This window comes from Motacilla alba, unplaced genomic scaffold (assembly GCF_015832195.1).
Source record: "Motacilla alba alba isolate MOTALB_02 unplaced genomic scaffold, Motacilla_alba_V1.0_pri HiC_scaffold_31, whole genome shotgun sequence".
Taxonomy (NCBI): domain Eukaryota; kingdom Metazoa; phylum Chordata; class Aves; order Passeriformes; family Motacillidae; genus Motacilla; species Motacilla alba.
The window spans coordinates 1387153-1413753 of NW_024037405.1; the positions used below are offsets into that span (position 1 = coordinate 1387153).

At 54.4% G+C, this 26601-nt stretch overlaps 2 protein-coding genes across 2 annotated transcripts in view; one reads left to right on the plus strand and one right to left on the minus strand.

Annotated features, from left to right (window-relative positions):
* LOC119696487 overlaps positions 1-26601 on the minus strand; it is a 1710157-nt gene that overhangs the window by 776341 nt on the left and 907215 nt on the right. Inside the window, 1 exon segment of the mRNA XM_038126215.1 lies at positions 4373-4394. Coding sequence (XP_037982143.1) covers positions 4373-4394 — 22 coding nt within the window.
* Positions 1-26601, plus strand: part of LOC119696488 — a 1499846-nt gene that overhangs the window by 748921 nt on the left and 724324 nt on the right.

Here is a 26601-nt window from a genome sequence, read left to right on the forward strand (position 1 = left end):
AGGAGAGAAAGTTAAAAGATACGTACTCCAGCTGGCTCACAGAATGTCGTGGCTCCTTGTCCACCTATTAAGAACTTTGCTTCTTACTTACGACTAATGGGCAACGTATGTATTTGTGGAGTAAAAGTAAATATCTTGGAGAACTATAAAAGCAATATGTTACTCTAATAAGCTCTCTTATACACCCTTCTGATGGAGTCGTGGTGCTTTTTGCCGCGTCGCCCTGTATAGCGACAGGTGCTTGCCATGGAATCCCTCCCAGCTGGGCTCAGAGCATCCTCAGCTTGGCTCTTCCAAAACCCATGGGCTCCACGGTGCTCTGCAAGGCCTGGAACTGCACAGTGCTGTGGAACTGCACCTTCAGCACAGGGACCGTTCCAGCCTGAGCTGCCCTCCTTCCTCTGTGCCTGTGCACAAAGCACGGTGTGGGAGGGAACGGCAGCAGGGGCCTGTGTGTCCCAGGGCCCCGGATTTTGCCGCTTCAGCTCCACAGAGATGCAGGCAAAGTGAAGAAGCCAAACTGTTTATTAATAATGGAAGGCAAAGCAAAGGGATGAGCTGGCAGGGAAAAAAGGGGGATCAGCAGGATGTAAGGGCTAGAGGGAAAGAGCTGTCAAACGGGAGGGAGAGTGGAGGGAAAAAGAAGGGATGGGTATGGTCTGAGGGCCGGAGGGAAGGAGCTATCTATAAGCATATCCGAAGGCATGCAAGTTTCCCACAGGCTCAGCTGTGCCCATCATCAGCTGTGCCTGGAGTTCCAGCTGCTCTCTTCTGGTCTCAAGGTACTCTCATCTTCCATGGCATTTGGAGGTCTTAAACAAACACTGGTTCTTCTGAGCCACTTCTGCAGCTCTTTCACTGAATATCTGTTGAACTACTATGTTTGTCTGGGAAGGGCTGTCATCTCTCCTCAGGGCTTGAAGGGCTGGAAGAGAGAGGAACAGAGACTGGATCAGTGGGAATCCTAGGAGACCTTTCGGCCAGAGCCATCCCGCCCAGCTCTTGCCATGGCCACAAGAGAGGGGGTGTCAACTGGATCAACTGGCCACGAATCCGCCCTCCCGCATCCCTGAAATCACTGTGTGCTCTGCCCGCGCCACCCCTCATCCACACGAGGAGAGAAGCCCGCCGCAGCCGGGACAGGGATTGCAGCTCCCTGCCCAGGCAGAGCAGCTCTCCCTGCCAGACGCCACTGACAGCTCGCTGCCCTCACTCACCCTCGCAGATGAGATGGAGCTCTTCCTTGCGCCCCATCAGGAGCACCCCGGCCACCCCTGTGAACACAGAGCCTGTCACGGCACACGCCCTGCTGGCCCGGCAGGGCTCAGCCCGGGCCCTTGCCGCACGCTGCCGCCCCAGGGCACGGCTGCCAGAGGGCGGCAGCAGCGCCGAGCCCGGGCGGGGCTCCACGGCGCCGGGCCCGGCCGGCGCTGCCGGGGCTGCAGGCGGGGCCGGGGCCGCGCTGCGGCGGGACGGGGAGGGAGCCCGGGCTCGGGGCTCACCCATGAACCGGATGGCCGCCTCTCGCAGGGGCTCCTGTGGGCTCTCCAGGTAGCGCAGGGCCCGGCGCAGGTGCTCGGCCGCTCGGCTCCTGTCCTCTGCCAGCTGCAGAGAGCGGCAGCAGGGGAGGCTTGGCGCGGGCTCAGCCCCCGGGCCGGGCGCTCGCTGCGCGCAGCCCCGGCCTCCCCTGCCCGCGCAGCCCTGAGGCGCGGCCAGCAGCCGCTGGCGCCGGGCTCAGGGGCTTCTCCAGCTGAGCCTGGGGATTCTTGGTCGTCCTTACCAGGACCTCGGCAAACATCAAGAGTTTCTCCTCCTCCACCAGCTGCTTGAGTTCCCTCCTCTTCAGGAACCCGGCTGCACAGTGTAGTGTTTTCCGAGAAGCCTGGAGAGCAGCAGAGACGCGGAGATGGCCCCACAGCCCGGGGCACAGCACTCACATCCCTGTGCTAAGGCCTGGAGGTGGCTGTAGTCCGGGAGTTGACCAGGGCAGGAGGCAGCTGAGTCCCCTCCCCAGAGGGCCACCTGCAGCCCTCAAGTCCTCACCTGTGCCACACGCCGATTCTCATCATGGCAGTGGAAGAAGAGTGGGAGCAGGCTCTGGCTCACAATTGACTTCAGGGGCTTTTTTCCCTTGTCTACTACAAAGTCCATAATCTTGAAGAAGAGGTCAAAGGAGAGCAGCTGCACATGGCTGTTGTCCTGAAGGAAAGGAAAAACACCTCAGCACCAACTACTGCAGGCCCACTGGAACAGTCGAAAACTCCACAGAGCACAAAGTTTCTGGGCAGCAACCATTGCCTGAGGCTGGGGACACAAAGCCTTACGTGGTCAAAGAGCAGCAGGAGTGCCTCAGCCAGCTTTGGGGCAGTGGTGCTGGATACCAGGATGTCTTTGTGATGGAGCATATTTGTGAACACAGAGAGGGACATGCTGACCACCTCTCCATCTGCATCACCCAGCAGCTCCAGGAGGCTTGGAGACAGACTGCACATTCTTCTGGCCTGTGTGGAATACAAGGCTGTGCTGGGAAGCCATGGACGGCTGCAGCGCCAGCAGCGCCCTGGCACTGCGAGCCCAGCCTGCTGCTGCAGGGCCCACAGGCCAAAGGCCTGTCCCAAAGCACGGGGGCAGGTGAGGCAGGAGCGCTGGGAGCAGCTGCCTCAGCTCCTGAAGCCCTGCCAGCCCAAGGGGCTGCTTTGCCCAGCGCAGCTTCAGCCGCTGCCCCCTTCTCACCATCAAGGGATCCTTGCTGAGCACCACGAGGCCTCTGAGCACCAGGCGACGCCTCTGCCTGCATTCCCTCTGCAGGTACCTTGACATGATCTCCAGTATGCTGACAGCACATTCCCTCAAGTCCAGGCACTCGAGGACCTGAAAGGCAGAGGGCAGTGACGGGGAGCCGGCCGGCAGGAGCCTGGAACCGCACAGGGCTGGGCCCAGGAAGCAGCACAGGGCAGGGGCACCGTCCTGGCAGCTGTGGCTACGAGAGGGCAGAGAGCTGGGAGGCAGCTCAGCCAGGCAGTGCTGGCCTTGAGGCTCACCTCCACAAGGAATGCCAGGAAGGGCAGATCCCAGTGTGGCTCCTCCCTGCTGAGCAGCCCGAGCAGGCGGCGAGCAATCCCAGAACGCAAGGAGAGAGAGACACGGCGCATCTCCCTGGAAGGGCAAAAAAGGCACCACGACCCTGACCTGGGGAGGTTAAACCTCTCCTAGGACTGACTCACAGAGGTCCGGTCTTTCCCAAGCATCCCTAGAGGGGATGTGAGCACTTTGTGAGGCAGCCCCTTCTGGGCACCCTCCTCTCCCAGCCTTTCCCATTCTCCTTGGCCGTCCCTCAGTGACGAGGCCCTCTGGCCCATGACCACAGGGACTGTGTGGGGCACAGGGCACAAATGCTGGGGGCAGTGGGAGAAGGGATCTCACCTGGCCAGCAGACCCACGGCATAGTGCTGGGTGTGAGCACACAGCAGCGTGTCCCAGCCACGCTTGCGCTCCATAGCCACCACCTCATTGTCACACCGCAGTCGGCAGAGCAGAGCCTTCATGGCCTGCACTGCAAGCCTGTGTGCAGAGCAAAGCCCAGGTCATACTGGCAGCACTGGCACTGGCCACAAGGGCTTGGGAAGGACAGGAGGACTGGGACCTGTTGGGATCGATGGGAAGGCGGTGTTCCTCCTGGCATGCTCTCCAGAAGTTTTCAAATTCCTCTGGTGGCAACTGCTGTGTGGTGATGACAACTTGGAAGAGCAGAGCCACAAAAATGCGGGAGTAATAAAGGCTCATTGCTTCATGGCACTCAGGCACAATCACCCAGATCACCAGAGTTGCCTGCAAAAGAAGCAGCCCAAGACAGTGCTCAGTGCCGAGGTGTCCATGGGGCAGGGCCCAAGGGCAGATGCAGGAGGAGCAGCGGGCCTGGTGCCCCCTGAGCCTGGCCCTAGCCCAGATTTCAGCCCAGTGCCTGAGGCATGGAGAGGATTGAGAGCTGCTGGAGAGGCAGCTGGGTGGTAAGCAAAGGCCAGTTCCAGAAACTCACAGCCAGGGCAAACACGTCCTTGTTGTCCCCATCAGAGGTGCATGCGCTGTGCACAGGCCAATCCTCCATCACGCAGAGCAGTGTTGGCAGCACCTTCTCCATTGTTGGTCTTGATGAGGCAATGGCTCTCCACATCATTGCAGCAGCTCTGTGGGATCAGAGCTCTGTGTCAGGGGCGTCTCAGTCACAGTACCATGCCCTGTGCAGCTGTGGGGGCCCAGGTGCCAGAGCCCCAGTGCCCTGAGGGGCAGGGAGGGAGCATTGGCAGCAGGCTCAGGAAACACAGGGGCCCGAGGCTCCTGGACCTCTCTGCCTGTCTGGCAGACCCCACAGCACAGGCTGTGCAGGGCCACGGGCCCTAAAGGCCGGTGAGCCCTGAGCTCTCCAGGCACGTGGGCCCCGTACCTGTCACACGTTGGGGCACAGCGCAGGAGGGTCAGCACCACGTCAGCAGGGTGTTCTTCAGCCAGGCTCACAATGTCAGTTTGCAGCCCGGCATCCACTGTGACATGGGACATGAGACTCTGGTGGATGTTCTTCACCTTAGCTGGCACCTGGAGGAGGCATGGCGAAGACTTGGAGCACTGTCCAGTGGGTGCAATTTCACCAGCTTCCCCAAGAAGTGCTTCCCTTCCCACCATACTGTGCTGGCCTCAAAGGCTGAGGCGGCTCAGTGACCGAGGCCTGAGGGGACACACGATCCTGGGAGGCCTCCAGCCCTGGCTGCTTACCTGCTGCTGAGAAGTAACAGCACTCTGCTCAAAAAACTCTTTAGTGGGAGCATGAATCACAGTGGGAGCAGGCGTGGTGTCAGTATTTGTGATGGCCTGAGTCTCCTCAGTGTTGGCGGTTGTGATGGCCACGTCCTCAGTCACTGCCATGTCAGCCTTTGCCCTGTGATCACTGGAATTCATTGCAGCCTCAGAGTCTTCTGAGCACTCAGCTGAATCTGGTTTGGTGTCAGTATTTGCGATGCCCCGAGTCTCTCCAACAGTGTTGGCGTTTATGATGGCCATGTCCTCAGTCAGTGCCATGTCAGCCTTTGCCCTTTGCTCGTTCATTGCAGCCTCAGAGTCTTCTGAGCACTCAGCTGAATCTGGTTTGGTGTCAGCATTTGCGATGCCCTGAGTCTCTCCATGGTCAGTGTTTGTGACAGCCACATCCTGAGTCATTGATGCGAGAAGAGCCTTCACCCAGATTTCAGTCACTGAGGTGTCAAAGTCTTCTGAGTGCTCCGCCAAATCTGGGCTGACATCAGGCTCTGCCTGGAGCTCGCTCAGCCCCGAGTCAGGCTGGGCTGGGCCCTCAGCTGCTGCAGTGCCGCTCTTTCTTCGTCGAACGCACAGGAACTTCCGGAACATCTGCAGGAGAACAAAGGACAGGGAAGCAGGGACGCTCCATGGCATGCTCCAGGCATGGTGCTCGGCTGAGCAGGGGCAGCAGGCCCAGCCCAGGGGGGGATGGCTGCAGGTACCTTCAGGGTTTTGCGGAAGCGGCCACGGCCGGGTTCCTGCTCCTGTGTGCGCTGCAGGGCTGCATCTGGCAAAGAGCGAGCGCAGCCAGAGCTGAGGGGCTGCGGGAGAGGCCGGAGAACACAGCCCAGCCCTGCGCTCCCCAGGCAGGGAGAGCCCCGGGATGCCCTAGGGGGATGGAGCACGGCCACTGCGGGGTGTCTGCCCGGCCCCTCTTCCGTCCTGAGCATGGGCATGTCCCCAGGGCATGGGATGGGATGGGATGGGATGGGATGGGATGGGATGGGATGGGATGGGATGGGATGGGATGGGATGGGATGGGATGGGATGGGATGGGGCCAAGCTGACTACCGCCATCAGCCCTGCAGCCCAGCTTTGCCGCTCACCATCCTGCAGTGGCTGGAAGTGCTTGGGCTCTTCACGCTGTTGTGCTGGGGCAATTCCAGGTCCTTTCTTTTTTTTCCCTCTGAAGACTTTAAACAGGCTGAGAAATCTGCCGGCCATGGCAGAGTCTGGCCTTTAAAGCACCTTAAAGAGATGCCTTTTGAAAGTTATGAATCAGTAAGTCCTTTAGTTGTGCCTTGAAGGCACCTGAGACAGAGAAACCTCAGGAAGACTGCAGGACAGCAAGCCCTGCACTTTGGTCTCAAGGGCTCCTGCCAGAATGAAAGGAGATGCCTCGTAAACAGTTTTGGTCCCTAAGTCCCAGGGTCTTGCCTCGAGTGCACAGGCCAGAAAGAGGGGAGATGCCTCAGAAAAGTTCTGAGTCACCAAGTCCCTCAGTCTGGCCTTGCAGACACCTGCAAAAGAGAAGCCTCGGGAAGGCCACAGGCCACCAAGACCTGCAGTCTTGCCACGAGGTCACCTGTAGGAGGAAAACCTCGGAAAAGCTCCGGGTAGGACACGAACGAGCGCGCTGTGCGGGGGCTCCTCACAGCACCGCTCTGTCCCGTCCTATCCCGTCGCCTGCTCCGAGCACAGTGGCGCACTCTTGTCACTAACAGCTCCTATGTTACCACATGTCACAAAGGGCCCTTGGACACCGGGTTCCATTCCATGCCACAGTGACCATGCTGCAGCGTGCCACCAAGGGCCCTTGCACACACTGCCTTCTGCCCTGGGGCCGCCCCCAGCCCACCCCAAGTGGCCCAGGTGTGAAGGAATCGCTGGCCCCAAGTGTCTAAGACAGCCCGACAGGATCTTTAGCAAGGGCTCAGAGCAGCAGCAAACGCTGCCCTGCTCTGCGGGCTCGGGGCAGCAGAAGGAGCCCCCAGGGCTGCCGACGCAGCCGCGCTGGCAAGGGCACGAGACTGTTGTTATGATATTTTATGAAAATCCTTTTGTCAGGATTTTCTTCTCCTGAGAAGCTGAGGGCCTCAGCTTCAAGTTGTAAACAATTATTATCTACTAGTGTAGAATGCAACAGGTGCATTCTTGATTGGTCGATATTGGATGTTTCTACTTAATAACTATACAATGAGGCTGCTGGTTCGGGCTCTTTGGGAGTCACAAGCCGTTGTTATACATTCCTTTCTATTCCTGTCCAGCCTTCTGATGCATCTTTCTCTCTGTTCTTTTAGTATAGGTTTAGTGTGATTTTTTTAATATAATATATATCATAATATAATAAACCAACCTTCTGAAACATGGAGTCAAGATTTCTCCATTTCTTCCCTCATCCTAGCTGCCCTGCAGACCACACAGGGCCTTCCAGGGAAGCTGGCACGGCCTCCTTGGGACACGTGCCGGCTGCTGGCCATCCTAAACCCGCGGGTGCCACACGCACAAGGAGCGGGTGGGCCAGGGCGCGAATGCTGCTCTGAGCCCTGGGGCCCGGGCGGTGCTGGCATCAGCAGGTGTGGCAGAGTCCCCGCCCAAGCAGAGCTGCCACCCCCTGAGCCCTGGCAGCGCTGGTGCCCCTCTCCTGCCCCAGAGACCTGTGGCCCCGGGGGGCTCCTGTGCCAAAGCCTGCGTGCACTGGGGGCTCTGCTCCTTCCTGCAGGGGCTGATGGCAGCAGCACCTGGAGCAACTGCTGGAACACTTGGTCTCTGTCGGATGATGTTGCTCCTTCCTGGTATGAATCTTTTTCATGGAAGGCAGTGGCAATAGCACCAAAACACCATCCATTTCTGAGTTTCCCAGGGCAATCAGATTGCAAAGGAACACTGTGAAGTTTCCTTGTACTTTTCTGACTGTCTTTTCTGCCTTGTGGAAAAAATAGAATCTGCCCAGCCTCTGATATTCTCGGCTTCAGTTGCTGCCTGTCTTGCTCTGGCAGCTCCTGTCCAACTACAACTGTGTCCCTGCTGAGCACAGCAATGGGCGGCCACAAAGTGGGAAGTAACCCAGTGAACATCAAGGCAGACACATGTGAAAGTGCAGAGGATAGGGATAACTCTGGAAGGAGAAGCTGTTCTGTGTCTCTGGTTATGGTGCCCACAGCCTGAAAGCAGCAGCCAAGAGAAGTGCTGTAAGCAGACAGGTGCAGTTTTGGGCACCACAATACAAAAAGATATGAAGGCGTTATCCAGAACGCAAAGGAGGATTGCAAGGATGGGGTGTGATCTGGAGGGGAAGCCCTAGATGCAGCTGAGGCCACTTGGTCTGTTCCTCCTGGAGGACAGTAAAGTCATTGTGGTGTTCAGCATCCTCCTGAGGGGAATCAGAGGGGATGGTGCAGGTCTCGTCACTGTTGGGACCAGTGACAGAGCTGGAGAAAAGGGCAGGGAGCTGGGACAGGGCAAGTTTCATTTCCGTATCAGGGAAAGGTTTTTCACCCAGAGCATGGTCGGGCACTGGGACAGGTTCCCCATTGGCGCAGCCCAGCGCAGCCCGGGCCAGCTCTTGTGAAAACTCCGGCGCTGCGCCAGGAGTGGGGAACAGTCAAGGCGTGGGTTCTGCCTGCGGCTGCACCCGATGAGCTCAGGGGTTCAGTGGTTCAGGATCTGATAACTGCGGCACAGAGCGGGCAAAAGACAAGGAGGAGGCTGTTTGACTGTGAGGTTCCACAGGCAAAGGTTTATTCCAAGGAAAGGATTTGGAAGCAAAGAGCCGCAAGCACTTCTGTGCACGGGATTTTATAGAGGTACCACTCAGGGGGTGGATACAAACGATTGAGCAGTAAGGAATCTTCAGGAGAGCAGTAAGGGGATTACATCAGTTGCTTGGCACCACTTAGGACAGATGGGAGGAGAGGGTAGTGTGGGAACCCAGGACATCCCTCTGGGTGCCCTGGATGGCCAGAGCTGCTGGCAGGGGGCTCGGAGACCCTGGCATGCAGCCAAAGACACACGTGGGGTTTCGATCTTAGCCCATGGAGAAAATTACTAACTCTGTATGAAGAATTACAAGCCACACACAAGTTTAGATTGCATAGTAGAGATATTCACAAAGTGAAAGGAAGGATTTTTGAGTGCTGTACAAAGGGGTTTTAAGCCTCGTACGCAGGGGTCCAAGTTTTGTACATGGGGGTCATGGAGTTTTAAGATGGAGGGATTTGGGTGTGCCCTGTCCTCTTTCTTTCTCCTTCCTAGCCTCCATGTCTTTGGTGATGCTGGCACTCACAGATTGGTTTAGAGTAGAAAGTCACCATTCAATATAGATGATGGGCATTGGGGAAAAAGCATAAACATGTAACACGTAATGTGTGATATAAAAGATGGCACCAGCCCCCTGGGAGGGCAGTGTGCCTTTGTCTGAGCTGCTGAACGGGCCACAGCAGTTCAGGAGAAGAATCTTTTAGATAACCAACAATAAACAACCTTGAGGCGGGACAACAGAAGACTACTGAGTCTTTCTTTGAAGGCACGGGTTGGAGCAGAGACTTTTCCATCTTTCGGGGTCACCCCAATCCGGGGCACGAGACCCCACAGGGTAGGTCACATGGGCCAGTGGGGCTTTGAGGAATAGGGCAATTCCAAAGGGGTGGTGCAGTCAGGGATTGGCCCAAGACAAAACTGAGGAAGATTCCAGAATCAAGGGCTGGGTTACATTGACGGGCAGGGAAGGAGCAAAGTGTGGGGAATGGCATGAGGGACAGCTTTGAGGGAGGACAAAACCTAGGGGCAAACCAGCTTGGGGAAAACAGGGCTACATTAAAACAAACTATTACACAATAACTGATAAAATAAACACGGACCACAACACGCCAGGGAAATGGGCACAGCACCAAGCCCGTCTGAGTTTGGGAAGTGTTTGAACACCATTGAGCAGTCACACAAGCTTTCAGACACTCCATAAAAATTCATGGGTTGTGAACTCTACGTTTACATGAGCATATACTCCTGAACATTACTTTAGGCATGTTTGAAGAAACTCCTTTTATGTTCTATCGTACCCCAGCTCCTTGTAGATTGTGTGGAACATGTCATCCTTTTGTTTGCATTGCCTGTTAGGACTACAAAAAAGAATATTGGTGCTGGGTGAGTCAGAGACAGCCAGTGTGTGTTAAGTGTCGTATACAGGGGATAAAAATAAGGAAAAGAGAAAGAAGTACTACTACATACTGGTAAGTTTGGAGATTTAGATAGCATTAAGGATGAATAACACAGGAAGTAAAGAGGTTATTAAAAAGAGTCCACTAGAATGTATTTTAGCACATGAGCAAGACTTGGGAGGAATGCCAGAGGGTAATTTTTCAGTGAAAGGGAATCTGATTAAATACTGTACCCAGTGGTAGCCTTGGTATCAATTAGAAAGTGGTGAAAAGTGACGCCCTAATGGAACTTTAAATGATCCTACATTGTTACAGTTGATGTTATTATTAAGAAAAGAAAAAAAAAACCTGAAACCAAGTGATATATGCAGACATGTCGTTTTTTTTTTCCCTGAAGAGTAAACCTGAGTGGCAGAAAGAATGTGGCATTGATTTGGCCCCACAGGAGCCTTTAGTGCTCACTTTGGCATGAGATAAGAGGCAGAAAATCAAGAGATGTTGTTGAGCATGTAGCACAGGGCAGAGATGTTTGAAATTGGCTAAAAAGCAGGAGGAAGATTGTGTTATAGATGTCCAAAACTTACAGCCCAGTTACCCCAGGCCAGCTGTACGCTCCCCCATAACCAACCACTCCGGCCCTGAATTGAACCCGAACAGTAGTGGCAATGAGATGAATAATCCTGGTGAGGGGACAATTTCAGAGACCCCAGTGACAACACATACAAGGAATGAAACCAAGAGAGCTTTGCCTTTAGTCACCCCCTTAAGGCAAGCAGTGGGTCCCTCAGGAGAAGCCATGTGGGTGATTATCTGCTTTTCTACTTGTGCCCTGAATGGTTGGCAGGAAAAAGTTAAAATGTAGAGAGAAAACCCTAACAAAGTAGCCAGAAGATTGGAGTTCACAGTCAAGAGTCAAGACCCAGACTAAAGTGATCCTGACTTCATGTTGACAGAGCTAGCAAAACCAGAAAAGGAGCTGGTGATAAAGATAGCCAGAGCACATGTGCAGGGACAAGTTGCTAGTGGAGCCTTACAAGGTACAGTGGACCAGTTGTTTCCTACTGTAAACCCTTTGTGGGACCCGAATGATGCAGGCAGCTGTGCAATGTTAACGAGATAACAGGAACTAGTGAAATTTGAATGGAAAAATGCCATTCCAAAAGCAGTAAATTGGTCAGCAATATATAATGTTACACAGGCACAGCACGAGTCACCCACTGACTTTGTGGACAGGCTCTGAGCAGCTGTTGTAAACACACAGCCCCAGATCCCTGGTCAGATATGGGAAAGCATGGACGAAGCAGAGGCAGGGGCGAAGATATCAGAGGCAGAGGAGGTTCAAACCAGCCACAGACCAAGCTGGGCCCAAATCAATGTGCATACTGTAAGAAAGAGGGACACTGGAAATGCCAGTGCCCAGAGGCAGCAGACAAAGTACACAAAACTACTGGAATCACTCTCGATGGTAAGAAATGACCGAGACTGGCAGTTCTTGCCCTAGCAGGCCCACTGGTTAAAATACAGCTAAAGAATGACAAAGAAGTTGAATTTTTAGGTAATACTGGAGACACATTTTCAGTCTTGAATCAAGCATTGATAGCCAAAAGTGAAAAAACTATCTTCAAGTAATAGGAGCCACTGGCCAGCCAGAAAATGCATTCTTCCTGAAACCACTTAAATGTAAAGTCGAGAAGAAAATGGGAATACATCCGTTTCTTTATTTACCAAACTCACCCAAATCTGTCCTAGGCAGGGATTTGCTTGAAAATTTAAAAGCGACAGTTCAGTTTAGAAAAAGAAAAATGAAATTTAAGGTACCTGAAGACAAATTGGTTTCAGCAGTAGGACTGACAATTGACACAAGAGCGACAAACAATAATAACTATTTAGAGCAAGTATTGAATCAGGTGCACCGAAGGGTGTGGGATACTGATACCCCAGGAAAATCAAAACAGGCAGACCCTGTTAAAATGGAGCTACAGACAAGAGTTAGGCCAGTAGTCAGAAAGCAATACCCTTTAAGATTAGAAGATGGGAATGGAATGATGCCAACAATCCATAAATTCCTGACATGAGGATCATTGGAAGAGTGGGAGTCAAAATTTAATACTCCTAGATTAGCAAGAAAGAAACCTAATGGAACTTAGAGACTAGTGCCAGATTGACAGGCAATTAATGGCTTATACCTTACTACCTTACTAGCTAAACTTTGAGATGATTTTATTTGGTTTTCAGTGATAGATCTGATAGATGCTTTCTTCTGCCTGCCACTTGCAGAAGCAAGTCAAAATAGATTTGCTTTCAAATAGGAGAACCCGAGCACAGGCAGGAAAAAGCAACTTAGCTGGGCAGTATTACCTCAAGGGTTGAAAAACCTTCCCAGTTTTGGGAAAGGATTGGCTAAAGAATTAGAGTAATAGCAATCTCTGCCTGGGGAAGGAACACTCCTACAGCATGGTGATGACCTGTTAGTTGCTACTGAAACTACTAAAGGATGCTTTGAGTGGGCAGTGAACCTTTTGAATTTTCTTGGACTGAATGGTTATCGAGTACCTCAACAGGAAGCCCGGCTGGAACAGCAACAAGTGACCTACCTTGAATATGGGGTCTCCGGAGGACAAGGGTCTTTGGGAAGTGCCCAGAAGGAAGCAATTTGCCAGACACCTCGACCACAAACCCTAAGATAACTCCGTGCTTCCCTTGGAATGACAAGTTGGTGCCAACTGTGGATATACAGCTGCAGGTTGATCATGAAACCTTTATGCAAATTGGTGAAAATCTCTCAAAATACCACGATATGGACCCCCAAATTGAACAGGGCCTTTGAAGAATTGAAGCGTGGACTCATGAGGGCCCCTGCTGTGGGGCTGCCTGACGCGAGCAAGCCGTTTTGGTTATTCTCCCATGAGAGACGGAATAGATTGAGGGGTTCTGGCACAACGCCGGGGCCCGTACGAAAGGGCAGTGGCCGATTTTTCTAAACAACTCGAGACGGTGAGAAAGGGCTGGCCCGCCTGCCTTAGGGCAGTAGCAGCGGTGATCATGAACATTGAAGAAGCAAGAAGCTTACCCTAGAGCAAAAGATGACTGTCTCAGCGTCACACACGCTGTCGGCTGTTTTAGATCAGAAAGGGAACCATTGGCTGTCTTCCTCGAGGTTCCTAAACTACCAAGCAGTGCTGGCCAAATCCGATGGTACTGAAATTCAAGTGACCAGTAGAGTTAACCCTGCCTCTTTTCTGCAAGCAAACTCCAAAGCTGAACCTGTAGTACACTGTTGCGGTGTGTTTTTTGTTTTATTGGTATGATTAGGGATTGATTTGTTATTTTGTAATTTCTATATGTTGTCCTTTTCTTGTTTTTAGAGTGGCACAGGCTGCCCATTTTGTCTTTTATGTTTTTAAACCTAGACTTATTCTTCTATTGTTCTTTAGTTTAGTTAAGTGGTTGGTTTTTTGTTTGTTACCTAGCTATTCCCTGCCAAGTTCTAAACCCCTCCTATCCATACCCCTTCCCCAGAACTTTCTTTACTCCTCCTTCCATGAAATGCCAACCTCTCCCCAAACCTGCCTTTTGCCTAGAAACTTCCCTGTCAGTTTTGCATTCTTGTAAGCCCCATTAGTTTACTGAAGCTCTTCTCCTGCCTTGAAATTCTTCATTGGTTTTATACATTGTATTCCCCGCCTTGTGTTTCTCCTGATTAGTTAAAGATGGTATCCTGCCCGGAGCCCTCCCCTTGAGGCCCCTGAGCTGTTGTCTGCCCCGAGTTCGGGGTCCGGGGACCCTGGGGAGGGGAGTTTTACCATGGAACAGAGTTACCCCAGTTCCAGCCCAGGAGCGGTGCTGCTGCCCTTTTGTTCCGTGCTGCGCCCCGCTGGTAACTGGGATTTTGCCGAGCCCGAGAGAGGGGCACTGTCACCCCCGCCCCGTCACCATCCAGCCGGGACGCGCCACGGTACACGACTGCCAGAGACCATGGAGGCTGTGCACTCCTGCGCCCAGACCTCAAGGAACAGCCGCTCCCAGATGCCATGGACTGGTTCAGCCAGGAGCTGCTGCTGTGATGGCAGCAGCTTTGGGAGACAGGGAGTGCGAGTGGCGGCTACGCTGTGAGCACAGTCTCAGAGGTCATCGAGTCAAAGCCATTGCCTGCAGGAACCTCAGCACAAGAGGCTGAGCTGATAGCCCTCCCTCTAGCATGAGAAGGGGCAAAGGGAAGGGAAGTTCATGTTTGCACTGATTCCAAATACGCCTATGGAATTGTTCATGCCCACGGAGCCATATGGAGGGAAAGAGGACTCCTGACTGCACCAAAGAAGACGGTCAAATATGCAGCTGAAACCCTCAGGCTCCCCGAGGCGGTGGAAGTCCCGTTGCAAGTGGCAGTTGTGCACTGCTGAGGGCACTCTACAGGTAACACCCACCTGGAAGCAGGTGACAGATTTGCAGATTGTGAAGCTCGAATCGCTGCTGAGAGAAATGAACCACTTGTGGCAGCTCTAATACGTACTGCAGTATCAACTAAGCAGCCTGTAAATACCAACCTTCTGATGATAAATGGATTCATGAAAGTAAAGGAAACCTTTAGAAAATGGTTGGGGACAATTAGGAACAGGTCAACTAATAATACCAGAAGAGTAAATGAGACAGTATGTGGAATCTGAACATGATAAGACTTGCTGGGGAGCAGAACCCAATACCTAAAGGTACCAATTGCAGGCCCAGGCTTGCAGAACATTGCTAAAGAAGGAACATCACAATGTGTGACTTGTTAGAAGAAGGATCCAAATCCAAGAGTCAGGCTAGAACAAGGGGTTATTAGCAGAGAAGCTTTTCCTGGAGACTTATGGCAGACAGACTTTGCTGAACACCCAAGAAAGGGGGGTTTCCAATATTTGCTGGTACTTACTGATACTTTCTCTGGGTGGCCAGAAGCGTTCCCTTGTAGGACAAAGACAGCTAGAGCATTCATAATAAAAGTATTGTTGAATGAGATCATACGTAGGTTTGGTGCACCTAGAGAAATATCCTGGCAGAGGATCTCACTTCTGTGCACAAATGGTGCAAGCTGTCAGCAAAGCATTAGGAATCCAATGGCAGCTCCACACGCCCTACAGACCACAAGCTAGTGGTCAACTGGAAAAGCTGAATCATATGAACAATGAACAGAGAGCTAAACTTTGTCAAGAAGTGCATTTATATTGGTATCAAGCTCTACCTATTGCCTTTATCAAACTCAATAAAGCCTAGGTCTAAAGAAAAAGCCCAATTGAAATGCTTTATGGCAGACCTGATGGATTAACTGTTAGTCATGATGAAAATTTGGTGCAAGATGGTAGTCAATATATCTATGACTATTGAATGGCTATAAACAAGCAATTGCACTAGAAGTTTAGTACTGTATTTAATAATCAATCTAAGCAGCCAGATCATAAATTGCATACAATTGATCCGGGTGGCTGGGTGTATGTTAAGAATTTTACAGGTGATCCTCTGCAGGAAAAGTGGGAAGGACTGTTCCAAGTGCTCCTGACTACCTTTTTCTGTTTGAGTAAAGGAAAGACCTACCTGGATTCACTACAGCCCTTCGATCTTCTTGATTCATGAAATCACCAACTAAACCCTGGAGGACCAAACCTGTTGGGGATCGTGGACTAATCTTTAAATTCACTCCTAAGCCATTAAATCCATATTGCATTTCACTGTCTTTTTCATTGGTTATACTGTCACTGCTGCTGATGTTAACACCTGTGTAACACTAATAGGAAGCATAGCTAATTATACAGGACGCGGGGATTGCAGGCTTTGCGGAGAGGTGCAACAATGGAACCTTCCCTGAGCAGGGGTGCCATCAAGCAATTGGTCAGACTGGAACCCCTACAGCTTACACAATGCTAGCGCCCAGTGTAGACAGGCAGGATCTTCTTGGGAAAGCCCCTTTTCCAATTACTGCCTATCAGCGAGTCAGTCAGTCACATATACACGGGGCTGAACAACTCTGGAACAAATCTCGGCAGCTTTTCCGGTAGCGCAGCCGGGTGGGTCAGTGTCCCTCAGCCCATGAGTGATCCGTGGAGAAACTGTCTTTTTGATAGACATACGGGACACAAGCCAGTGGGAATGAACAGCAATTGCCATCTTCCTGATGCATCTTGGTGCCCTTGAGGGAAGGGAACGGCATTCAAACAATCAGCAGGTAACTGGCCTGGCCAATGTACCATGGGATCCCTTATCCCTTGGTTACAGGCATAAATCACACTCATGAAATGACAGGTATTATTCGAGGACTGTGGAAGAACAGACTCACTAAGAGAACACCCAATAACCCAGTGGTGTGATACAGTAACAGTTTTCACAGTTTTGTGAGGGCATTGCTCCCAAATTGAGGAATTGCACAACTGGGAAAGGCAATTTCAAACATCTCAGCCGCAATGGAACTGATTGCCAATTCAACAGCAGATGCCTTAGTGTCTCAGGGTGACGTTGTGATGCTTGTATCCCCAATCATGTGTTCTGTTTATGCTGGATATTATGTTCTGTGCCTTCAAGACTGGCTCTGAAAGCAGCGTTTTGTTTGGATTTCTTATCAGCCCGCTCCCCCACAGCTGGCAGTACACAGAGACGGGGCAGTACATTGTGCGGCTTTTGCTTTTTGCTTGGCTTTTTGCTTTGCTCTTGCTCTTGCTCTTGCCTTGCTCCTGCTTTGCCCTTGCTTTTGCTTCTGCTCGTTAGTTAGTTTAGCTAAGCAGTCTGATTTTTCCCTGGACAGTTTTTTTTCCTTTCCCTTTTTTGGAGCCACTCAAACCTGCTCTGGACTGGGACCTGGGAAACACCAAGAGTTTGCACCTTGTGGCCTGCAGCAGCCATCCCCAGCGCCAGAGGGACTGAGAACAGAGGGACCACTCCCAAGAGAGACTTTCTGAATTTGTCATCCTTTTCTGAGCGGTGAAAGAGTCTTGTCATCCGGGATTGTTCATTTGTGTGCTGGGGAGTGCTTTGCCTGTGAAATAAACAGCTTCTGTCCACTTCTCTCCAAGGAATCCTTCCCGAACCGGCTGGGAGGAGAGGCTGTGTGGGTTTGCTATCTGGAGGAGACCGTTGGGAGGTTTTCTCCCAAATGTGCCCTAAACCAGGACACTTAGGAAGATTACAAACAGAAACAGACTCACTAAAAGAAGTAGTCTTTCAAAACCGCAGAGTGTTGGATATGGTGCCAGCCAAATGGGAGGAGTTTGTATTCCAATTCATACCAGTTGTTGCACTTACAGAGATCCATCGGGGCAAATAGTCATGGATATCCATGCCATTGGGCAACAGGCAAAAGTACTCCCTGAGGTAACCAAAGACATTACATCTTGGAGCAAACATTTGAGGGACACTCCGACATCTTGGCTACCTAATCTGAAATGGCCTACACAACCTTCTGTAGGAATTTCAGGAATTGGAATACCAATCTTAGGAACCTGCACGATGAGCCAGTGTTTCACGTGGTATTGTAAACAAACTGCCACCACATATCACAAATGGAAGAAAAATAAAATGAGATACAGGATTGAAACAGGTAAATGTTTTGAGACCACAACAAGGCTATAGCTGCAAAAGAACGAAAAGTTTAAAAGAAAGGGAGGACTTGATGCCTAGGCAATGAGATAATGCTTGAGCTACACAAAAAGCTGTAGCTGCGCAGAAAGAGGCGGCTACTTTGTAACAGGGTATGTGAATGAAGCACCTTTGAGAAATCAGCAAATTTAGCAGAACAAGCTAACTGCCAAAGCTAACCACTGGCCATCTGAGCAGACAATCCTATAGAGCATGCACAAGAAGCAAGCGTGGAGAGTTCAAGCCCGAGGAAGACTTATGAGCCTTCATCCAAAACAACCACCAGAGGCTGATGATGACCACCTTGTGCAGAAACCGTGCATGTGCTACAAGGGCTTGTATCATCATGTGATTAGAAAAAATGTTGCAATACAAAGGTGAGAAAACTATAATGTGCACAGGAAGGAAAAAACATAAAAAAGCTAGTACTGTGCAAAAAAATGGGCGTGATTTTGTGGTGGAACAATGCCCCTCACTGCCGGCACTGAATAAACAAATAACTGCTCCATAGGCCTTATACTATGGAGCACTGTTTCCTTGCCTAGTTTTCGGGCATCAGCACCATAATCAGGGACACAGAACAGCTTCTCCTCCCAGAGTTATCCCTATCCTCTGGACACCCCCATGTGTCTTCCTTCATGTTCACTGGGGAACCTCCCTGTTTGTGGCCATCCATTGCCACGCTCAGCAGGGAGGCAGTTTGGTTTGGACATGAGCTGCCACAGCCAGAGACACAGGGAACGGAGCCTAGAATACAAGAGGCTGGGCAGATTCTTTTTCTTCCAGAATGCAGGAAAGAGAGTCAGAAAAGCACAACATTCCATTGAAATCTGATCGCCCTGAGAAACTCAGCAACTGATGGTGTTGTGGTGCTACTGCCAATCCCTTCCATTAAAAATAATTAATTTCAGGAAGAAGCCACATCATCTGACAGAGACCAAGTGTTCCAGCAGTTGCTCCAGGTGCTGCTGCCATCAGCCCCTGCAGGAAGGAGCAGAGCCCCCAGTGCACGCAGGCTTTGGCACAGGAGCCCCCCGGGGGCACAGGTCTCTGGGGCAGGAGAGGGGCACCAGCGCTGCCAGGGCTTGGGGGGTGGCAGCTCTGCTTGGGCGGGGACTCTGCCACACCTGCTGATGCCAGCGCTGCCCGGGCCCCAGGGCTCAGAGCAGCATTCGCGCCCTGGCCCACCCGCTCCTTGTGCGTGTGGCACCTGCGGGTTTAGGATGGCCAGCAGCCGGCACGTGTCCCAAGGAGGCCGTGCCAGCTTCCCTGGAAGGCCCCGTGCCCTTGCCAGCGCGGCTGCGTCGGCAGCCCTGGGGGCTCCTTCTGCTGCCCCGAGCCCGCAGAGCAGGGCAGCGTTTGCTGCTGCTCTGAGCCCTTGCTAAAGATCCTGTCGGGCTGTCTTAGACACTTGGGGCCAGGGATTCCTTCCAACCTGGGCCTCTTGGGGTGGGCTGGGGGCGGCCCCAGGGTGGAAGTCAGTTTGTGCGATGGCTTTTTGTGACACGGTGCAGCACGGTCACCGTGGCATGGAATGGAACCCGGTGTCCAAGGGCCCTTTGTGACATGTGGTAACATGGGAGCTGGAAGTGACAAGAGCACGCCACTGTGCTCGGAGCAGGCGATGGGATAGGACGGGACAGAGCGGTGCTGTGAGGAGCCCCCGCACAGCGCGCTCGTTCGTGTCCTACCCGGAGCTTTTCCGAGGTTTTCCTCCTACAGGTGACCTCGTGGCAAGACTGCAGGTCTTGGTGGCCTGTGGCCTTCCCGAGGCTTCTCTTTTGCAGGTGTCTGCGAGCCAGACTGAGGGACTTGGTGACTCAGAACTTTTCTGAGGCATCTCCCCTCTTTCTGGCCTGTGCACTCGAGGCAAGACCCTGGGACTTAGGGACCAAAACCGTTTACGAGGCATCTCCCTTCATTCTGGCAGGAGCCCTTGAGACCAAAGTGCAGGGCTTGCTGTCCTGCAGTCTTCCTGAGGTTTCTCTGTCTCAGGTGCCTTCAAGGCACAACTAAAGGACTTACTGATTCATAACTTTCAAAAGGCATCTCTTTAAGGTGCTTTAAAGAGACTCTGCCATGGCCGGCAGATTTCTCAGCCTGTTTAAAGTCTTCAGAGGGAAAAAAAAGAAAGGACCTGGAATTGCCCCAGCACAACAGCGTGAAGAGCCCAAGCACTTCCAGCCACTGCTGGATGGTGAGCGGCAAAGCTGGGCTGCAGGGCTGATGGCGGTAGTCAGCTTGGCCCCATCCCATCCCATCCCATCCCGTCCCATCCCATCCCATCCCATCCCATCCCATCCCATCCCATCCCATCCCATCCCATGCCCTGGGGACATGCCCATGGACACGACGGAAGAGGGGCCGGGCAGACACCCCGCAGTGGCCGTGCTCCATCCCCCTAGGGCATCCCGGGGCTCTCCCTGCCTGGGCAGCGCAGGGCTGGGCTGTGTTCTCCGGCCTCTCCCGCAGCCCCTCAGCTCTGGCTGCGCTCGCTCTTTGCCAGATGCAGCCCTGCAGCGCACACAGGAGCAGCAATCCAGACGTGGCCGCTTCCGCAAAACCCTGAAGGTACCTGCAGCCATCCCCACCTGGGCTGGGCCTGCTGCCCCTGCTCAGCCGAGCACCATGCCTGCAGCATGCCATGGAGCATCCCTGCTTCCCTGTCCTTTGTTCTCCTGCAGATGTTCCGCAAGTTCCTGTGTGTTCGACGTAGAAAGAGCGGCACTGCAGCAGCTGAGGGCCCAGCCCAGCCTGACTTGGGGCTGAGCGAGCTCCAGGCAGAGCCTGATGTCAGCCCAGATTTGGCTGAGCGCTCACAAGACTGCGACACTTCAGTGACTGAAATCTGGGTGAAGGCTCTTCTCACATCAATGACCGACGATGTGGCTGTCACAAACACTGACCATGGAGAGACTCAGGGCATCGCAAATGCTGACACCAAACCAGATTCAGCTGAGTGCTCAGAAGACTCTGAGGCTGCAATGAACGAGCAAAGGGCAAAGGCTGACATGGCAGTGACTGAGGACGTGGCCATCATAAACGCCAACACTGTTGGAGAGTCTCGGGGCATAACAAATGCTGACACCAAACCGAATTCAGCTGAGTGCTCAGAAGACTCTGAGGCTGCAATGAACGAGCAAAGGGCAAAGGCTGAGATGGCAGTGACTGAGGACGTGGCCATCACAACCGCCAACACTGTTGGAGAGACTCGGGGCATCGCAAATGCTGACACCAAACCAGATTCAGCTGAGTGCTCAGAAGACTCTGAGGCTGCAATGAATTCCAGTGATCACAGGGCAAAGACTGACATGGCAGTGACTGAGGACGTGGCCATCACAACAGCCAACACTGAGGAGACTCAGGCCATCACAAATACTGACACCACGCCTGCTCCCACTGTGATTCATGCTCCCACTAAAGATTTTTTTGAGCAGAGTGCTGTTACTTCTCAGCAGCAGGTAAGCAGCCAGGGCTGGAGGCCTCCCAGGATCGTGTGTCCCCTCAGGCCTCGGTCACTGAGCCGCCTCAGCCTTTGAGGCCAGCACAGTGTGGTGGGAAGGGAAGCGCTTCTTGGGGGAAGCTGGTGAAATTGCACCCACTGGACAGTGCTCCAAGTCTTCGCCATGCCTCCTCCAGGTGCCAGCTAAGGTGAAGAACATCCACCAGAGTCTCATGTCCCATGTCACAGTGGATGCCGGGCTGCAAACTGACATTGTGAGCCTGGCTGAAGAACACCCAGCTGACGTGGTGCTGACCCTCCTGCGCTGTTCCCCAGCGTGTGACAGGTACGGGGCCCACGTGTCCGGAGAGCTCAGGGCTCAGCGGCCTTTAGGGCCCGTGGCCCTGCACAGCCTGTGCTGTGGGGTCTGCCAGACAGGCAGAGAGGTCCAGGAGCCTCGGGCCCCTGTGTTTCCTGAGCCTGCTGCCAATGCTCCCTCCCTGCCCCTCAGGGCACTGGGGCTCTGGCACCTGGGCCCCACAGCTGCACAGGGCATGGTACTGTGACTGAGACGCCCCTGACACAGAGCTCTGATCCCACAGAGCTGCTGCAATGATGTGGAGAACCATTGCCTCATCGGGACCAGCAATGGAGACCGTTCTGCCAACACTGCTCTGCGTGATGGAGGATTGGCCTGTGCACAGCGCATGCACCTCTGATGGGGACAACAAGGACGTGTTTGCCCTGGCTGTGAGTTTCTGGAACTGGCCTTTGCTTACCACCCAGCTGCCTCTCCAGCAGCTCTCAATCCTCTCCATGCCTCAGGCACTGGGCTGAAATCTGGGCTAGGGCCAGGCTCAGGGGGCACCAGGCCTGCACGCCCCCCTGCATCTGCCCTTGGGCCCTGCCCCATGGACACCTCGGCACTGAGCGCTGTCTTGGGCTGCTTCTTTTGCAGGCAACTCTGGTGATCTGGGTGATTGTGCCTGAGTGCCATGAAGCAATGAGCCTTTATTACTCCCGCATTTTTGTGGCTCTGCTCTTCCAAGTTGTCATCACCACACAGCAGTTGCCACCAGAGGAATTTGAAAACTTCTGGAGAGCATGCCAGGAGGAACACCGCCTTCCCAGCAAGCCCAACAGGTCCCAGTCCTCCTGTCCTTCCCAAGCCCTTGTGGCCAGCGCCAGTGCTGCCAGTGTGACCTGGGCTTTGCTCTGCACACAGGCTTGCAGTGCAGGCCACGAAGGCTCTGCTCTGCCGACTGTGGTGTGACAATGAGGTGGTGGCTATGGAGCGCAAGCGTGGCTGGGACACGCTGCTGTGTGCTCACACCCAGCACTATGCCGTGGGTCTGCTGGCCAGGTGAGACCCCCTCATCCCCACTGCCCCCAGCATTTGAGCCCTGTGCCCCACACAGTCCCTGTGGTCATGGGCCAGAGGGCCTCGTCACTGAGGGACGGCCAAGGAGAATGGAAAAGCCTGGGAGAGGAGGGTGCCCAGAAGGGGCTGCCTCACAAAGTGCTCACATCCCCTCCAGGGATGCTTGGGAAAGACCAGACCTCTGTGAGTCAGTCCTAGGAGAGGTTTAACCTCCCCAGGTCAGGGTCGTGGTGCCTTTTTTGCCCTTCCAGGGAGATGCGCCGTGTCTCTCTCTCCTTGCGTTCTGGGATTGCTCGCCGCCTGCTCGGGCTGCTCAGCAGGGAGGAGCCACACTGGGATCTGCCCTTCCTGGCATTCCTTGTGGAGGTGAGCCTCAAGGCCACCACTGCCTGGCTGAGCTGCCTCCCAGCTCTCTGCCCTCTCGTAGCCATAGCTGCCAGGACGGTGCCCCTGCCCTGTGCTGCTGCCTGGGCCCAGCCCTGTGCGGTTCCGGGCTCCTGCCGGCCGGCTCCCCGTCACTGCCCTGTGCCTTTCAGGTCCTCAAGTGCCTGGACTTGAGGGAATGTGCTGACAGCATACTGGAGATCATGTCAAGGTACCTGCAGAGGGAATGCAGGCAGAGGCGTCGCCTGGCGCTCAGAGGCCTCGTGGTGCTCAGCAAGGATCCCTCGATGGTGAGAAGGGGGCAGCGGCTGAAGCTGCGCTGGGCAAAGCAGCCCCTTGGGCTGGCAGGGCTTCAGGAGCTGAGGCAGCTGCTCCCAGCGCTCCTGCCTCACCTGCCCCCGTGCTTTGGGACAGGCCTTTGGCCTGTGGGCCCTGCAGCAGCAGGCTGGGCTCGCAGTGCCAGGGCGCTGCTGGCGCTGCAGCCGTCCATGGCTTCCCAGCACAGCCTTGTGTTGCACACAGGCCAGAAGAATGTGCAGTCTGTCTCCAAGCCTCCTGGAGCTGCTGGGTGATGCAGATGGAGAGGTGGTCAGCATGTCCCTCTCTGTGTTCACAAATATGCTCCATCACAAAGACATCCTGGTATCCAGCACCACTGCCCCAAAACTGGCTGAGCCACTCCTGCTGCTCTTTGACCACGTAAGGCTTTGTGTCCCCAGCCTCAGGCAATGGTTGCTGCCCAGAAACTTTGTGCTCTGTGGAGTTTTCAACTGTTCCAGTGGGCCTGCAGTAGTTGGTGCTGAGGTGTTTTTCCTTTCCTTCAGGACAACAGCCATGTGCAGCTGCTCTCCTTTGACCTCTTCTTCAAGATTATGGACTTTGTAGTAGACAAGGGAAAAAAGCCCCTGAAGTCAATTGTGAGCCAAAGCCTGCTCCCACTCTTCTTCCACTGCCATGATGAGAATCGGCGTGTGGCACAGGTGAGGACTTGAGGGCTGCAGGTGGCCCTCTGGGGAGGGGACTCAGCTGCCTCCTGCCCTGGTCAACTCCCGGACTACAGCCACCTCCAGGCCTTAGCACAGGGATGTGAGTCCTGTGCCCCGGCCTGTGGGGCCATCTCCGCGTCTCTGCTGCTCTCCAGGCTTCTCGGAAAACACTACACTGTGCAGCCGGGTTCCTGAAGAGGAGGGAACTCAAGCAGCTGGTGGAGGAGGAGAAACTCTTGATGTTTGCCGAGGTCCTGGTAAGGACGACCAAGAATGCCCAGGCTCAGCCTGGAGAAGGCCCTGAGCGCGGTGCTCAGCGTGCGGGGCTGGCAGCTGTGCCGCTGCCCGCTGCTGCACCCACAGGCCGCGCGGGCTCTTCTCCGGGCTCCTGCGGGCCCGAGCCGGGTGCCCACGGAGCCCCGGCCCGGAAGCGCTGCGGGGCGGCCCCGCGGCTCCCCGGGCAGCAGCCGGCGCTCTGCCCCCTCCGGAGCCCGGCGCCAGCGGCTGCTGGCCGCGCCTCAGGGCTGCGCGGGCAGGGGAGGCCGGGGCTGCGCGCAGCGAGCGCCCGGCCCGGGGGCTGAGCCCGCGCCAAGCCTCCCCTGCTGCCGCTCTCTGCAGCTGGCAGAGGACAGGAGCCGAGCGGCCGAGCACCTGCGCCGGGCCCTGCGCTACCTGGAGAGCCCACAGGAGCCCCTGCGAGAGGCGGCCATCCGGTTCATGGGTGAGCCCCGAGCCCGGGCTCCCTCCCCGCCCCGCCTGCAGCCCCAGCAGCGCCGGCCGGGCCCGGCGCCGTGGAGCCCCGCCCGGGCTCGGCGCTGCTGCCGCCCTCTGGCAGCCGTGCCCTGGGGCGGCAGCGTGCGGCAAGGGCCCGGGCTGAGCCCTGCCGGGCCAGCAGGGCGTGTGCCGTGACAGGCTCCGTGTTCACAGGGGTGGCCGGGGTGCTCCTGATGGGGCGCAAGGAAGAGCTCCAGCTCATCTGCGAGGGTGAGTGAGGGCAGCGAGCTGTCAGTGGCGTCTGGCAGGGAGAGCTGCTCTGCCTGGGCAGGGAGCTGCAATCCCTGTCCCGGCTGCGGCGGGCTTCTCTCCTTGTGTGGATGAGGGGTGGCGCGGGCAGAGCACACAGTGATTTCAGGGATGCGGGAGGGCGGATTCGTGGCCAGTTGATCCAGTTGACACCCCCTCTCTTGTGGCCATGGCAAGAGCTGGGCGGGATGGCTCTGGCCGGAAGGTCTCCTAGGATTCCCACTGATCCAGTCTCTGTTCCTCTCTCTTCCAGCCCTTCAAGCCCTGAGGAGAGATGACAGCCCTTCCCAGACAAACATAGTAGTTCAACAGATATTCAGTGAAAGAGCTGCAGAAGTGGCTCAGAAGAACCAGTGTTTGTTTAAGACCTCCAAATGCCATGGAAGATGAGAGTACCTTGAGACCAGAAGAGAGCAGCTGGAACTCCAGGCACAGCTGATGATTGGCACAGCTGAGCCTGTGGGAAACTCGCATGGCTTTGGATATGCTTATAGATAGCTCCTTCCCTCCAGCCCTCAGACCGTACCCATCCCTTCTTTTTCCCTCCACTCTCCCTTCCATTTGACAGCTCTTTCCCTCTAGCCCTTACATCCTGCTGATCCCCCTTTTTTCCCTGCCAGCTCATCCCTTTGCTTTGCCTTCCACTAATAAACAGTTTGGCTTCTTCACTTTGCCTGCATCTCTGTGGAGCTGAAGCGGCAAAATCCGGGGCCCTGGGACACACAGGCCCCTGCTGCCGTTCCCTCGCACGCCGTGCTTTGTGCACAGACACAGAGGAAGGAGGGCAGCTCAGGCTGGAAAGGTCCCTGTGCTGAAGGTGCAGTTCCACAGCACTGTGCAGTTCCAGGCCTTGCAGAGCACCGTGGAGCCCCTGGGTTTTGGAAGAGCCAAGCTGAGAATGCTCTGAGCCCAGCTGGGAGGGATTCCATGGCAAGCACCTGTGGCTATACAGGGCGACACGGCAAAAAGCACCACGACTCCATCAGAAGGACGTATAAGAGAGTTTATTAGAGTAACATATTGCTTTTATAGTTCTCCAAGATATTTACTTTTACTCAACAAATACATACGTTGCCCATTAGTCGTAAGTAAGAAGCAAAGTTCTTAATAGGTGGACAAGGAGCCACGACATTCTGTGAGCCAGTTGGAGTACGTATCTTTTAACTTTCTCTCCTTCATCACGTCGCCATGGTGACAACCTCGGTGTCTTCCTCAGGAGAGATATGGGGCTTTCCTTATCTTTAGGAAGCCTTTGCTGGCTCACAAGAACAGCACAGGATGCCTTTCCTACAAGCATCCACGGTCATTTCCTACAAGCATCCTACAGCATTCCAAGCAAAGGAGCTTGGAATGCTGGAAGTTTTCAAGAATAGCTTCCTGAAAGCACAGCAATGCTCCCTTCCTGCACAGGATCAGGAAGAGGGCAGAACCAGAGACCATCCGGGCTTAACAGGGAGCTTTGGGTGTGCCTAAGGGCAAGTGAAGCAGCAGCACGGTGCCCGAGACTCGGACACGCGACCGTGCCGGTGCCCGGAGCGCTGTCAGGCAGTGCCGGGATCCGGGGTGTGGTTCTGGTGCCCACAAGTGAGGAATGGCAGCGCCAGGCTCAGAGCCAGTCAGAAAGGCAACCAAGGGAGACCAGAGGGAGGGCACCCTTCCAGTCTCTCTTGGGCATGGCCGCAAAACAGCCCCTGCTGCTTCTTCCTCCGCCCGTGTTTGGGCTGTGCTGCTGGCAGAGCCAGCCAGGCTGTGCTCTGCGTCCCAAAGCCTGTTGGGAGCGGGCATGGAAAGCGCTGTGTGCACAGCAGAGAGTCCTGGAAGGTGCTGGCAAGAGCCTCTAAC